Genomic DNA, 13,471 nt, shown 5'->3' on the forward strand with positions numbered 1-13,471 from the left:
AGAGAATTATTAAGTTGTTCTCTAACATATCTTGCAAAAATGCACTGTGAAAAATAACTACAATTTAGCTAAAAATATGCATTTTAGGGGACAAACTGAAGAATTTTAATTTCAGTATTTTCTTTATAAATGTATACATATATTTGATCAGTTTATGTGTGGAGTTACCAGCGTTGCTAACAATAAAAGGCACTTCGACCTAATCAACTGGAAGCTCCCTTTCTTTCTGAAAGTTTTGCAGTTATTCTTTTAATTGCTTGCTTGCTTTCTTTAAACTGATAAATACGCATTTAAATAATTTGAGGTAGTATGAATATCTAAGTGAGTAAGAGATCCGTGGGAGATCCGAATGAATTGATTATAATTGTCTTGGATTTTTGATGCCTGATAGGTACTATATGTATTTGGTAACATATTCTGGTTTTTTGTTTCTCTTTTTTTAGTTACAGATGGAGCCTAGTTGAAGGCAGAGCTTGAGTTTTGTCTGTAGATTTGTGGAAAAGAAGCTTTTAAATTAATTATAGACCTCATTAGTTTTTAAATTATAGTTGAACAAAGACAATGACTGTGATAAAAATATGGATTTTTTTGTTTGTTTATTTGTTTTGGGCTTAATATGAATGAGGCTCAAGTATTTTCTATATCTGGATATGGGTATTTTTTGTGGTTGGAATAGATCGTGATTAGTAATTAAGTATGCAGAAAAGTATAGTCCATAGATAAATCAGAGAGTATTTGCTATTGTATCGCCTTTTTGTACTAAAAGAAGTTTGTTTATCCTTCTTCAAGACTGCGTTTGTATTCTCATCACTCAGGTCATTTCACAGCTTCGGATCCTGAGCAGGTCAGTAACAGCTGGCTGCAAATTTGACAGAGAAATATGGTCTACTGAACTTTCTCCTGTTCTCAACCTATGGAAGAAACTTAATCAGGTAGGAAAGTAGATAATTTGAAAAGACAACTTTTTTTTCTGGTAACTGCATTAAAAGTAAGGTCTAAGGAATTATCTTGAATTTTGAAACATAAGAAGTGAAAAAGTAAATTAAATGCATTTGAGGTGGGAAGTACAATGTTACATGTGTGTAATTAGCCATGAAGTATGTATGTGGGATAACAGGCAATCACTTTTTTCCTCCATATGGAGGTGAGACCACACTCACAAGACATGAGACTGACATCTTGTATGTGTTTCCAAGAACACTAATATATTTTAGATTTTAATTTAGTATTTTCATTTCTTTAATATTCACATGGCAATGTTTAATGATTTTAAATATTAAATTAATTTTTTCCTGTATATTACTGAAATATGGTACTAACTTTAAATTGAGGTTCATTAAAATCCTTGCTACAATGCTTGCAATATCCAATATCACTTCCTTTTTGTTTCTTTGTTTTTCTGGTTTGGTTCCGTTTGGTGGGGTTTTTTTACATACATTGTAAAGCTTGATTTCCAACCATTGGATTCTTATTGTGGGTGTCTGTTTAGCTGTAATGTGTGCGAATTCTCTTTGAAATGCAGATACTACGCATACTTGGGAAGGATTCCTCTCACCTCATGCTAGGTGCCTACCTAGACATTTGGCCATTATTTTTCTCCTCAGCGATAAGTAATAGGTCACAGGCATCGTGGCCTAAAAACATGTCATGTACACAACAACATTGGAATGAGAAAAACCTTTCCCTTACTCAAATAACCACATACAAAGAAGTGACATAAGGTACACATTAGAATTTGCCGTTACATTTTGAAATTTCTCATTAAATTCTCATTTAATCCATTCTAAGTGTATGATACATCATGTTTTTGTCAACATAATCTTTTGGAACTAAATAACTTCATGTTGAAATCTGTGGCCTCTGAACATGGACTGCTGTTAACCAGGTCTGTGATCCTGTAAGAAGCAGCAGTATATTTCAATGTGAACCTTCCATTATATCTTACTGACTAGAGTTAAATATACCTTTAGCCCTGCAAACCTTCCTTGCAAGAGCTCAGATGAAACTGTTTCATATATGTATACACATACAATCAGAAAATTAGAGATTTTGATTGTAGTGCTTGGAAGACTCGTAAATGAGGCTAGTTTTAAACAGTAAAACAAAACTGCACTACATTAATACTCATTAACAGCATACATTGCTAATGGCTAGTTCTTTATCATTATTAATCATTAGCACTGCAAATTGAAAGCGCTTATTCTTTAAAACTTGTGTCATAAATTAGCTGTGAGTATGCAGTACCATGAAGCTGAAGCCACATAGTCGGTGCTGGTGGCTATGGCCCTTGATGGTCTTAGTCACCCAGGTGGAGGTAATCAAGCCTGAGAGCTCTTTGACAAGGGAAGCTGGACCTGACGCAGGTCTTTTTCCCCTACGGTTGCCCTCAAATCTGAGATCTCCTTTCATATGAGTTTTCAGCCTTTTGCCTCTGTTCCTGATCTACAGGTTGGGTGATGCTTCGGTGGGGTTATTTTTCAGGCTGTAGCCAGTACCTTATTGTGTCACTTGGCTGTTTTTCTTTCCTGCTTAATTGCATCTTCTTGTCTTAAAGCAAAAGCAGTCTAGCCAGTTCTTAATGTTGCCCTTCCTCAATGACCAGTAGGTGACCATCAGCTTGTTGTTCATAGTTCTCGAGCCTCGCTTTTCCATCTGTGCCCATACTTTCAAGACCTTCACTATTATCTCATGCTTCAACTTCACATCATAACAGGAGACTCCTGTTACTGAATTCCACTTCAAGCAGCAAGCTGTCTTAACAAGTTGATAACAAGTCTAGCAGGCCAGTACTGGGGCCTTGCACAGTTAGTGTAAGATCTAGTTAGTGTGGCCTGTTCCTAGCAAGAGCAATTTTTTTTTTTACAGGACCATTGGGTACAGAAATTTTATATATTGTTTGCTATGCTTGCTATATTATGTTTGAGTTCAAAAAAGGTAATATTAATTAAATCTTGTGCTTAGTGTGCAGTACTTCTATGGATGCAGGAGACCTGTGGGTTAGCTACAAAACCAATCTGTTCACTAAGGATTAGCATCGGCATGACTGATTTATAATGTCTGGGTAATCTCTGGCTAATCCTTTGCCACTGACCATCCTGCCACTCTTCGGTTTCCTCCTGTGAGTTACCCTGTAGCTTGTCTGGTTCAGAGAACTGAGCGGCTAGTTTCTTTCTGACTTTTGGACCTGTTGATTTGAAAACAGCCATTTTCAACCACACTGTATCTGAGAACTTTCTTTAGAGATGTAAAATGCTCTCTTCGATCAATGCTGTCATAAGGGCTTAATTTGATTTCCTAAAAATTAGGCTTTTAGCACTATTTAAGAAGCCATCAAATATTCATGGCCTGGCAGATATAACACAGAATCTGCAGGACACCTGTGAGCTCCTGGAGTAGCATCTAGAGGCAGAATGAGACATCTCAAATATTACTAGATGCCTGCCTGAATCAAGCCTGTGGTGCCTATCTATTCTTCTGCTTAATTTTAAATACAGGAAAATGAATTATGTAATATTTCTGTGTTCTCGCCTCTCGCAGTATTTGTAGAGTCACCATATACATCTGTGTTTGACCTACAATTTTACTGCTCATAATATTAAAAAAAAAAAGACTCCTATAAAAAGACTCATGAAGTTCAACAAGGCCAAGTGCAAGGTCCTGTACATGGGTTGGGGCAATCCCAAGCACAAATACAGGCTGGGCGGAGAACAGATTGAGAGCAGCCATGCGGAGAAGGACTTGGGGGTGTTGGTTGACAAGAAGCTCGACATGATACGGCAATGTGCCTTTGCAGCCCAGAAAGCCAACTGTATCCTGGGCTGCATCAAAAGAAGCGTGACCAGCAGGTCAAGGGAGGTGATTCTCCCCCTTCTGCTCCACTCTCATGAGACCCCACCTGGAGTACTGCGTTCAGCTCTGGGGCGCTGTCTGGGTTTTGCTGGGATAGAGTTAATTCTCTTCTTAGTAGCTGGTACAGTGCTGTGTTTTGGATTTAGTGTGAGAATAATGTTGATAACACACTGATGGTTTTGTTGTTGCTAAGCAGCGCTTATCTTAAGTCAAGGATTTTTCAGTTTCCCATGCTCTGCCAGCAAGCAGGTGTGCAAGAAGCTGGGAGGGAGCAGAGCCAGGACAGCTGACCTGAACTAGCCAAAGGGGTATTCCATACCATGGAACGTCATGCCCAGTATATAAACAGGGGGGAGTTGGCCGGGAGGGGCAGATTGCGGCTCTGGCATCGGTCAGCGGGTGGTGAGCAATTGCATTGTGCATCACTGTTTGTTTTTTTTTTTTCCCTTCCCCCCCCTTTTTTTTATATATTCCTTTTCATTACTATTATTATTATTATATTTCATTATTATTGTTGTTAGTATTATATTTTACTTTAGTTATTAAACTGTTCTTATCTCAACCCACGAGTTTTACCTTCTTTCCCGATTCTCCTCTCCATTCCACTGGGAGCGGGGCAGGGAGTGAGGGAGCAGCTGTGTGGTGCTTAGCTGCTGACTGGGGTTAAACCACGACAGGCGCCCAACATAAGAAGGACATGGACCTGTTGGAGTGAGTCCAGAGGAGGGCCATGAAAATGATCAGAGGGCTGGAGCACCTCTCCTATGAAGAGAGGCTGAGAGAGTTGGGGTTGTTCTCCCTGGAGAAGATAAGGCTCTGGGGAGACCTTATAGCAGCCTTCCAGTACCTAAAGGGGGCCTACAAGAAAGCTGGAGAGGGACTTTCTACAAGGGCATGTAGTGATAGGACAAGGGGTAATGGCTTTAAACTGGAAGAGGGTAGATTTAGACTAGATGTAAGGAAGAAGTTCTTGACTGTGAGGGTGGTGAGGCACTGGAACAGGTTGCCTAGAGAGGTTGTGGATGCCTCCTCCCTGGCCAGGTTCAAGGCCAGGTCGGATGGGGCTTTGAGGAACCTGGTCTAGTGGAAGGTGTCCCTGTCCATGGCAGGGGGGTTGGAACTAGATGATCTTTAAGGTCCCTTCCAACCCAAACCATTCTATGATTCTATATTATCTTGACCTTTCTTTGATTTTCTAACATTTTTATGCTGTTAGCAGATTGATTTCTTTATCTTTTGAAGATCTCCTTTAGAATAGGATGGCCTCTGACCTTGTGTAGGGTTTTTTTGGGGGACATTTGCTTGAGTGTTTAAAAAAATCTAAATAATAATGTCCTTTATCAGCATTAGTATTTATAGTCTGTTGAACCAGTATTTGCTTTAAGCTTTGAAAAAGTCTAGACATCTTTAAAAATTCCACATACATTGCATACAGTTCTACATTCTAATTCTTTATTAGTAGCTCAATGAAGTCATCATGTTTGTTTTCAGAAGTTTTAAATAAAGACCTGGGAATTGGAATGAAGAAAATAGTTGAATTGCTGCTTAAGTTAAGAACCATACATTGTTTTATTTATGCATGAATGGACACGGAATATGAGCTAAAATGATTTCCCAGGTATGAAGAAGTAAAATCACAAAAACTGTCTATTCCTGAAGTCTGTAAAAAATTTTTTTCTCCTCAATTTTGGAAGCATTTACGTTTAGCTGCAGACTCTTTATTATAGAATCATAGAGTCATTGAATGGTTTGGGTTGGAAGGGACCTTTAAAGATATCTAGTCCAACCCCCTGCCATGGGCGGGGACATCATCAACTAGATCAGGTTGCTCAAAGCCCCGTCCAACCTGACCCTGAACAATTCCAGGGATGGGGTATCCACAGCTTCTCTGGGCAACCTGTCCCAGTGTCTCACCACCCTCATCGTAAAAAATTTCTTCCTTACATCTAGTCTAAATCTACCCTCTTTCAGTTTAAAAACCATGGCCCCTTGTCCTGTCATTTCAGGCCCTGGTAAAAAGTCTTTTTCCGTCTTTCTTATAAGCCCCCTTTATGTATTGAAAGGCTGCAACAAGGTCTCCCCGGAGCCTTCTCTTCTCCAGGCTGAACAACACCAACTCTCTCAGTCTTTCTTCATAGGAGAGGTGTTCCAGCCCTCTGATCATTTTCGTGGCCCTCTCTGGACCATCTGGGATACGGTACTCCAGGTGGGGTCTCATGAGAGTGGAGTAGAGGGCCAGAATCACCTCCCTCGACCTGCTGGCCATGCTTCTTTTGATGCAGCCCAGGGTACGACTGGCTTTCCGGGCTGCAAGAGCATATTGCTGGCTCATGTCCAATTTTTCATCAACCAGTATCACCAAGTCCTTCCCAGCAGGGCTGCTCTTAATCCATTCATCCCCCAGCCTGTATTGATACTGGGGATTGCCCTGACCCATGTGCAGGACCTTGCATTTGACCTTGTTGAACTTCATGAGGTGGTTGTTGTTATTATTATTATTATCATATGCTTTTATCTATTGGATACAGATAGTAGTAAAGTAGAGGCAGATGGGATAGATGCTGACAATACCTTCCATTTTATTTACAAGAAGCAAATGTTAAGTCTTCTACCTGTCAAATGTACTTATCACTAAGGGTAGTTGGAAATAATGGTCGAATATCTGTTTCAAACTACTGAAACTCAAGAAGTGTCCAGTACAGGTCTGAATTGAATCTAGCTAATCTGTTTATAAATTCAAAGCTGTTTTTAAAATCAGCTACTTTTTATTCCAGAGGCAAAAAACACTCGGAAGCTTGTTAATATGTAGACAAAGATTAAGTATGTTTTTAAACATTTTTATTCCAGTGCTGAGTATGTAAATCAAGGATTAACTCAAAAAGGATTATTTTACAAATACCTTGAAAATAGTTATTGTACATCTAAGTGCTGATAATTCTGAAGCATAACAAAATTTACCACTTGACATAGGTTTGTCCCATAGAATTTATACTGGAATAATTGATCATAATCTTTAAGTGTGGACACATTTTTATCTGTACACTCTCCATACCATATGGTGATCACTTTTGTGTTCTGTAATCTAGTGTCCAAGTTCAGATAAAATAATAGACAGCATTTGACTGGATATTTCTCTGGGCTGAACATCAGAGTTTCATCCTATAAAAATCAGTCTAAATAATTTAGAGTATATAATACATCTAAATTGACAGAATGTCTAGAATTTATGTAGTCAGTGAATTTCAGAAATCATGATAAAACAAAAGTTTAACTAATATTGGCCAACATTTCACAAATCTGTAAATGGACTATTTAACTTCTTAGTGATGTGCCCACTGAAGAATTATACCACATTAAAGTGTGTAAAATAATATTTGTATTTTTTCATGAGTGCAAATTGTAATCTCTCAATCAATAGTACTGAGTGCAGCTAACAGAGGCAGCAAAGGCACGCAGCACTTGGCACAGCAGTTTGAGCAGAAGAGCTTGCAGAAGAGCTTACAGAAGACCAGCAACTTTGCTCAGTAGAGGATACACCTTCTCAGCAATGGTAGTGACATGCCACAGGCACGGTCCCCAACTGCTGTTGGAGCAATGGACCCTCTAAGATGAGAACTTTGACTCAGACAGAGCTCCAGAAGGAGGATGCAGCTCTGCAGATCTCAAGCTGAAGGGAGTGCCTGGTGCCTCTTCCTGAGACTGGGGCAGCAGGAGGTGGTCTTCTAACCTGCAGGAGATGTGTGCTTGTTGAGGATCTGCGTCATCAAATTAAGGAGCTGTGAGAGGAGGTCAGCGGACTTTGCGGCATCAGAAATAGATTAGCCGGATCTTTTCTGAGACACTGCGGCTTGATGAGCCAAGCCCCTGACTTTCCTGAAGGTGGTGCGGGCAGAGTCTGTGTCTGTTGGGATAGGAAGTGAAGACTTACAGGATGGTAAAGGCTGGAAGCTTGTGAATTCTGGCACCAGAAGGAAAGCTTCTGCTCCATCTCAAGATTTGCACTTATAGAACAGATTTAGTGCCCTTATAGCTGACAAGAGGCTGGGAGCTCTGTCCAATGAAGCTCCCAAGCCAACTAAACCTGATCCACACAGAAGCACCAGGAGAAAGCAGTAAGGAATAGTAATGGGCAACTCCCTGCTGTGGGGAGAAGGATGCTCCCATTTTCTGACCTGAACTGTTGTCTAGGGAGGTTTGCTGCTTGCCAGGGACTCAGATCTGTGACATTGTGGAAAGACTGCCGAGGCTTGTCTGACCCTCAGACTATTACCCCTTGATGCTTTTCCACATAGGCCCTAGTCGTACTGCGAGGGGTAACATGGAGCATATGAAGCATGAGTACATGGGTCTGGGGGTGGTGGTTAAGGGCATGGGGGCCTAGGTGGTTTTTCTTCTTGATCCTTACAGGGAAGGTGGAGGACATGAGGAATAGTGGACAGATCCTACAGCTGGTTGCACAGCTGGTGTCAGCAACAGGGTTTTGGTTTTTATGACCATGGGACACTTTTTGAGGATTGATGGTTGCCTGCTTGAAAGAGAAAGGGTCCACCTGACTCAGTGGGGCCAACAGGCTGGCCAACTTGGTGAGAAGAGTTCTAAAATAGAAGTAGCAAGATAGGGAGAGGATGACCAAAAATTATGTGAGGAAGTACTTGACCACGTTGGCAGGCAAAGTATGTCTGTAAACATCATCATCAACAAAATCAACAAAACAGAGCTGAAGGGAGACCATCTAAAGTGTGTTCATATAAACAAGGAAGTGCCTGCCTGACAGAATTATGGGGAAAGCTCTCACACCCTTTCTGGGAAATCACCATGATGGGGTGCCTCTCTGATGTGCCTGTTCACTAATGAGTGCAGCATGGGGAACGAAGAAGAATTCTAGATTTGCATGCAGTTGCAGAGTTATGATCTCATAGGGGTCACAGGGACATGGTGGGATAGTTCACACATCTGTAGTGCTGCCAAGGATGGATATAGGTTCTCTCGGAAGGAAAAGCCGGCAGGGTGAGGATGAGGAGTTGCCCTTTATGTGAGAGACCAGTGGGAAGGCATGGAGCTCTACCTAGAGATGTACGTGCCAGTTGAGAGTTTGTGAATTAGGATTAGAAGTCAACATTATGGTGCGTGTCTGCTATGGGCCACCTGATCAGAAGGAAGTAGATGAGACCTTTTTCACACTCCTGGAAGAAGCGTGACATTCTCAGAGCTTGGACTTTGTGGGGGGATTTATCCACCCTGATATCTGCTGGAAGGATAGCATAGCAGGGCACAAGCAATCCAGGAGGTTTCTGTCGTGCATTGATGACAAATTCCCAACTCAGGTGATGGAGGAACCAATAAGGGGAAGCACTCTGCAGGACCTCATACTTGCCAGGAAGGAAGAACTTGTTGAGGACGTGAAGGGTGGGGGCAGCCTTGGTTGCAGTGACCATGAGATGGTGGACCTCAGGATCATGAGAGGAGGGAAACAAGCAAAAAGCAGGATGACAGCCCTAGACTTCAGGAAAATAGATTTTGGCCAATTCTGGGATCTGCTTGAAAGAATCCCATGGGACACTGTCCTGGAGAGCAGTCCTGGAGAGCTGGTTGCTTTTCAAGGAATACCTCCTCTAAGCTCAGTCATCAATCTCAAAATTCAGGAAGTCAAGTAATGAGAGCAGGTCTGCATGGATGAGCAAGGAGCTCCTGGCAAAACTCAAATGTAAAAAAGAAATGAAGAGAAGGAAGCAGGGACAGCTGATATGGGAGGAATATAGAGACACTGAGTATGCGGGGATGGGGTTAGGGAAGCCAGAGCATATCTGGAGTTGAATCTGGTGAGGGATGTGAAGGGCTGTACTGGTGTACTGAGTCTGGCTGGGATGGAGTTAACTTTCCTCATAGCAATGGATATAGTGCTGTGCTTTGCAATTGTGGCTAGAACTGTGTTGATAAGACACCAACGTTTTGGCTGTTACTGAGCAGTGCTCTCACAGCATCAAGGCTGTCTCCCCAGCCTCCCACCCCCCCCAAAAGCCGGTAGGCTGGGGGTGGGCAAGAGGTTGGGAGGGGTCATAGCTGGAACAGCTGACCCAAACTGACTGAAGGGATAATCCATACCATGTGACCTCATGCTCAGCGATAAAAGCTAAGAGAAAGGAGGAGGGGGCGGGGCATTTGTTATTAAGGCCCTTGTCTTCCAAAGCAACTGCTATGCGTAGAGGCCCTGCTTTCCAGGAAGTGGCTGGGCATCGCCTGCTGATAGGAAGTAGAAAATAAGTCTCTTTCCGTTTTGCTTTGCTTCCTCATGCAGCCTTTGGGTTTTGGTTTTTTTTTTCATTAAACTGCCTTTATCTTGACCAACAAGATTTTTCATCTTATTTTCTCCCCCTGTCCTGCTGAGGAGGGGAGTGACAGAGTGGCTTGGTGGGTACCTGGCATCCACTGGGTATGGCTGGGGTGGAGTTAACTTTCCAGCCTGTAACTTAGCAGCAGATGTGGTACTGTTAACCCATTAGAAGGGCAACAAAAAAGGGTTTTACAGGTACATCAGCAACAAAATTAAGATTAGGAAAAGTGTAGGCCCACTACTGAATGGAAATGAGGACTTGGCCACAAAGGACAAGGAGAAGGCTGAAGTACTAAATGCCTTCTTTGACTCTGTTTACTGGTAAATCTGGCCTTCACCAATCCCAGGTCCCCAAAACCAGTGGGAAAGTACAGAGCAAGGAAGACTTACCTTTGGTGGAAGAGGATCAGATTAGGGAGTGTTTAAACAAACTGGATATAAACAAATCCACAGACCCTCATGGGATGCATGAATGCTGAGGGAGCTGGCTGCTGCCATTGTGAGAACACTCTCAGTTGTCTTTGAAAGATCAGTGTGATTGGGGAGATTCCTGAGGACTAGAAGAAAGCAAATGTGACTCCTTTCTTTAAGAAGGGCAAAAAGGACGATCCAGAGAATGATAGGTCAGTTAGCCTCACCTGGGAAGAGGACCGAGCAAATAATCCTGGAAATTATTTCCGAGGATTTCCAAGGGTCATTAAGATGATTAGGGGACAAGAGCATCTGTCATACAAGGAGACGATGAGACAACAGGTACTGTTCAACCTGGGGAAGAGAAGGCTTAGGGGTATCTTATCAGTGTGTGTCAGCTGATGGGAAGGAGTAAAGGAGACAGAGCCAGGCTCTTCTCAGTGGTGTCCCGTGACAGGACAAGAGGCTGTGGACACAAAGTGAAATACAGGAAATGCCATTTAAACATAAGACAAAACTTTTTTACTGTGAGGATGGTCAAACACTGGAACAGGTTGCCCAGAGAGGCTGGGGAATCTCCATCCTTGGAGATATTGAAAACCTGAGTGGACACAGTTCTGGGCAACCTGCTGTAGCTTTGAACAGAGGGTTGGACTAAAAAATCTCCAGAGGTTCCTTCCAAATTCAACTGTGTTGTGATTCTGTGAATAGTAGTCCTTTGTGCTCAGTTTTCAGAGCTATCACGGTCTTTTTGGCTGAACAGCAAAAATGGCAGATATACATTGGAAATTTTAGCTTTTGCATTTTACACATTTTGAAATGGGAAATAATTCTTATATATTAATACAGTAATGAGGACTTATATGTTGTTACTTTTCCAGAAATATTTCTGGAAATTTGCAGGACTTGTTTTTCCTCTCAGTGGCATACATTTTGCAAAGCCCTGTTAAATGTTACTACCAATTATTCAGACATTCTGAAATTGTTGAGCTGGGGAGTTTATTATTATTTGTCTATCCATAACAATAGAATTGTGGAAACTGCCTCTCCTTCATCCACGGTTTATTAGTCCGGCCAGCATGCAGACTCTGGAATTTTTCATTGAATTTTACTTTTAATGAAATAGATACTTAAAATCTGGTTCAAATCAGTGCACTCCTGTGTTGAAAGTTACACAAGCAAACTTCCTTTTTCTATTTAGCTGTTCTGGACTAATACAGAATGTCTTGACTTTTTCATCTGTATTAGCTTCATTTGAAAACACCCTTGTAATGCATACTGTCCTAAAACTGCTTCTGCAGTGTCTTTCAGTGTGATTTAATAACAGCTTAACACTAATCAAATTAATTAAACTCTCATGAACCTGCTATTAAGTTAAAAAAACCCCAAATACTCAGATGCTCAGTAAAAGTTTGCACGAAAGACTTTTTACTGAAAAAAGTGAAGCCATCACTGAATAACTTGTCAAACAAATGTTACGCAAGTTTAAAAAAAATCTTCCTTAATGTGGAAGGATGGCCCACTACAGCCTGTTGGCCAGGGCTGGGCCATCAGTGTAATTCAACCAGCCTCTGTCCTGGTGTCCGTTCTCTTCCCACATAGCCTTCTGCCATGACAGAGTGTAGATCAGGACCTATATAAGCACTTCTTTGTCACATAACTGGATCAGTTGGAAATCACTGTCCAATGGAACTCAGGCATTGCCCATCATATGATAGTTTCCAGAGAAGCACAAAAATATCAGGACGCAGTGGGGCTGCATAAGTGTTTCATCATGTCCAAATGGCTATCTGTCATGAGTAGAGAGAGACAGGAATCAATGCTGTATTTTTGTTGTAAGGTGGATGCATTTTCTGCCTTGTTTCAGGGAAAACCTTTAGTACCTCTATGAAAGTTAGAAGGCCCACCCATAATAAAAATTTGGAAGCAACTGCTTCAAAATTATGTTCGCTGAATATATAATCATAAGCTGTCATGATGTGTTCTGCCTTATCTTTTGTTGTGTTTGTAAATTGAAGGCTAACTATTTTCATAAAGTTGCATAAGGCTGCAAGACAATTGCAAAAGTAGTTTTGAAAATTAGTGAATGGTTGCTCTTTTATATAAAACATTAGGAAACTCAGCTTTAACAAAAGAACAATGTTTTTTTCACCAAGTAAAATCAGTGAAGCAGAAATATAGGGTCATTCTCTCTTGTCTTTTCAACAATGAAAAATTTGTGTAATAAACAGTGAGAGGCTAATATCTAAAAGAATAGGGAAAGAGACTTGAAGGAGGAGGCAGAATAGGTACATCAAAAGGCCAGTGGAGGTTTCTAAAACCTACCACTACCATCAGAACTGACTTTTGAATCAAATACAGAACTAGTGGAGGTATATGAGTTTATTTTCATTATATTTGTTACATTTCTGAGGGGGCAATTTTCAGAACATATTGGAGTTTGAAAAAGATTGAGTTTAGGAAGGTAATGAAGAAAAGGTCTGGAGCAGCTTGGGTGAGACTATATGAAGTCTTATATTGTACTGAGATAGTAACAAGTACAGAAGTGAAAGAGGCAAAATTGATCAAAGTCTCAAAATACACCTAATTTAATATTGGTAGCATAATATAGTATTTAATGTTAAAGATTAGAACCTATCTTCAGTTTATTACAATTAGGAAAAGCACTCAGTATTTCAGCAGTTCTTCATCTTAATTCCCAAGCAGGTCATGAGGATATTTTTAAGGCTGATGTGAGTTATATACATAATGGATTTTAACGGAATGTAATAGAACATTAAATGTATAAGCTGATATCGGTATTCATGTTTAATTTTCCTATAAAAATGACAGATGGGTTATTTTAACAAATTCTCAGGAGAAAGCATTAGAAAGAGTGGT

General features: G+C 40.9%; 1 protein-coding gene across 1 annotated transcript in view; it reads left to right on the forward strand.

Moving 5' to 3' along the window:
• The window catches only part of DYNC2H1 (dynein cytoplasmic 2 heavy chain 1), a 191,520-nt gene that overhangs the window by 143,269 nt on the left and 34,780 nt on the right, over positions 1-13,471 (forward strand). The window contains exon 83 of the mRNA XM_050915780.1: positions 816-932. Coding sequence (XP_050771737.1) covers positions 816-932 — 117 coding nt within the window. The remainder of the gene's footprint in view (positions 1-815; positions 933-13,471) is intronic.

This window comes from Gymnogyps californianus, chromosome 1 (assembly GCF_018139145.2).
Source record: "Gymnogyps californianus isolate 813 chromosome 1, ASM1813914v2, whole genome shotgun sequence".
Lineage (NCBI taxonomy): Eukaryota > Metazoa > Chordata > Aves > Accipitriformes > Cathartidae > Gymnogyps > Gymnogyps californianus.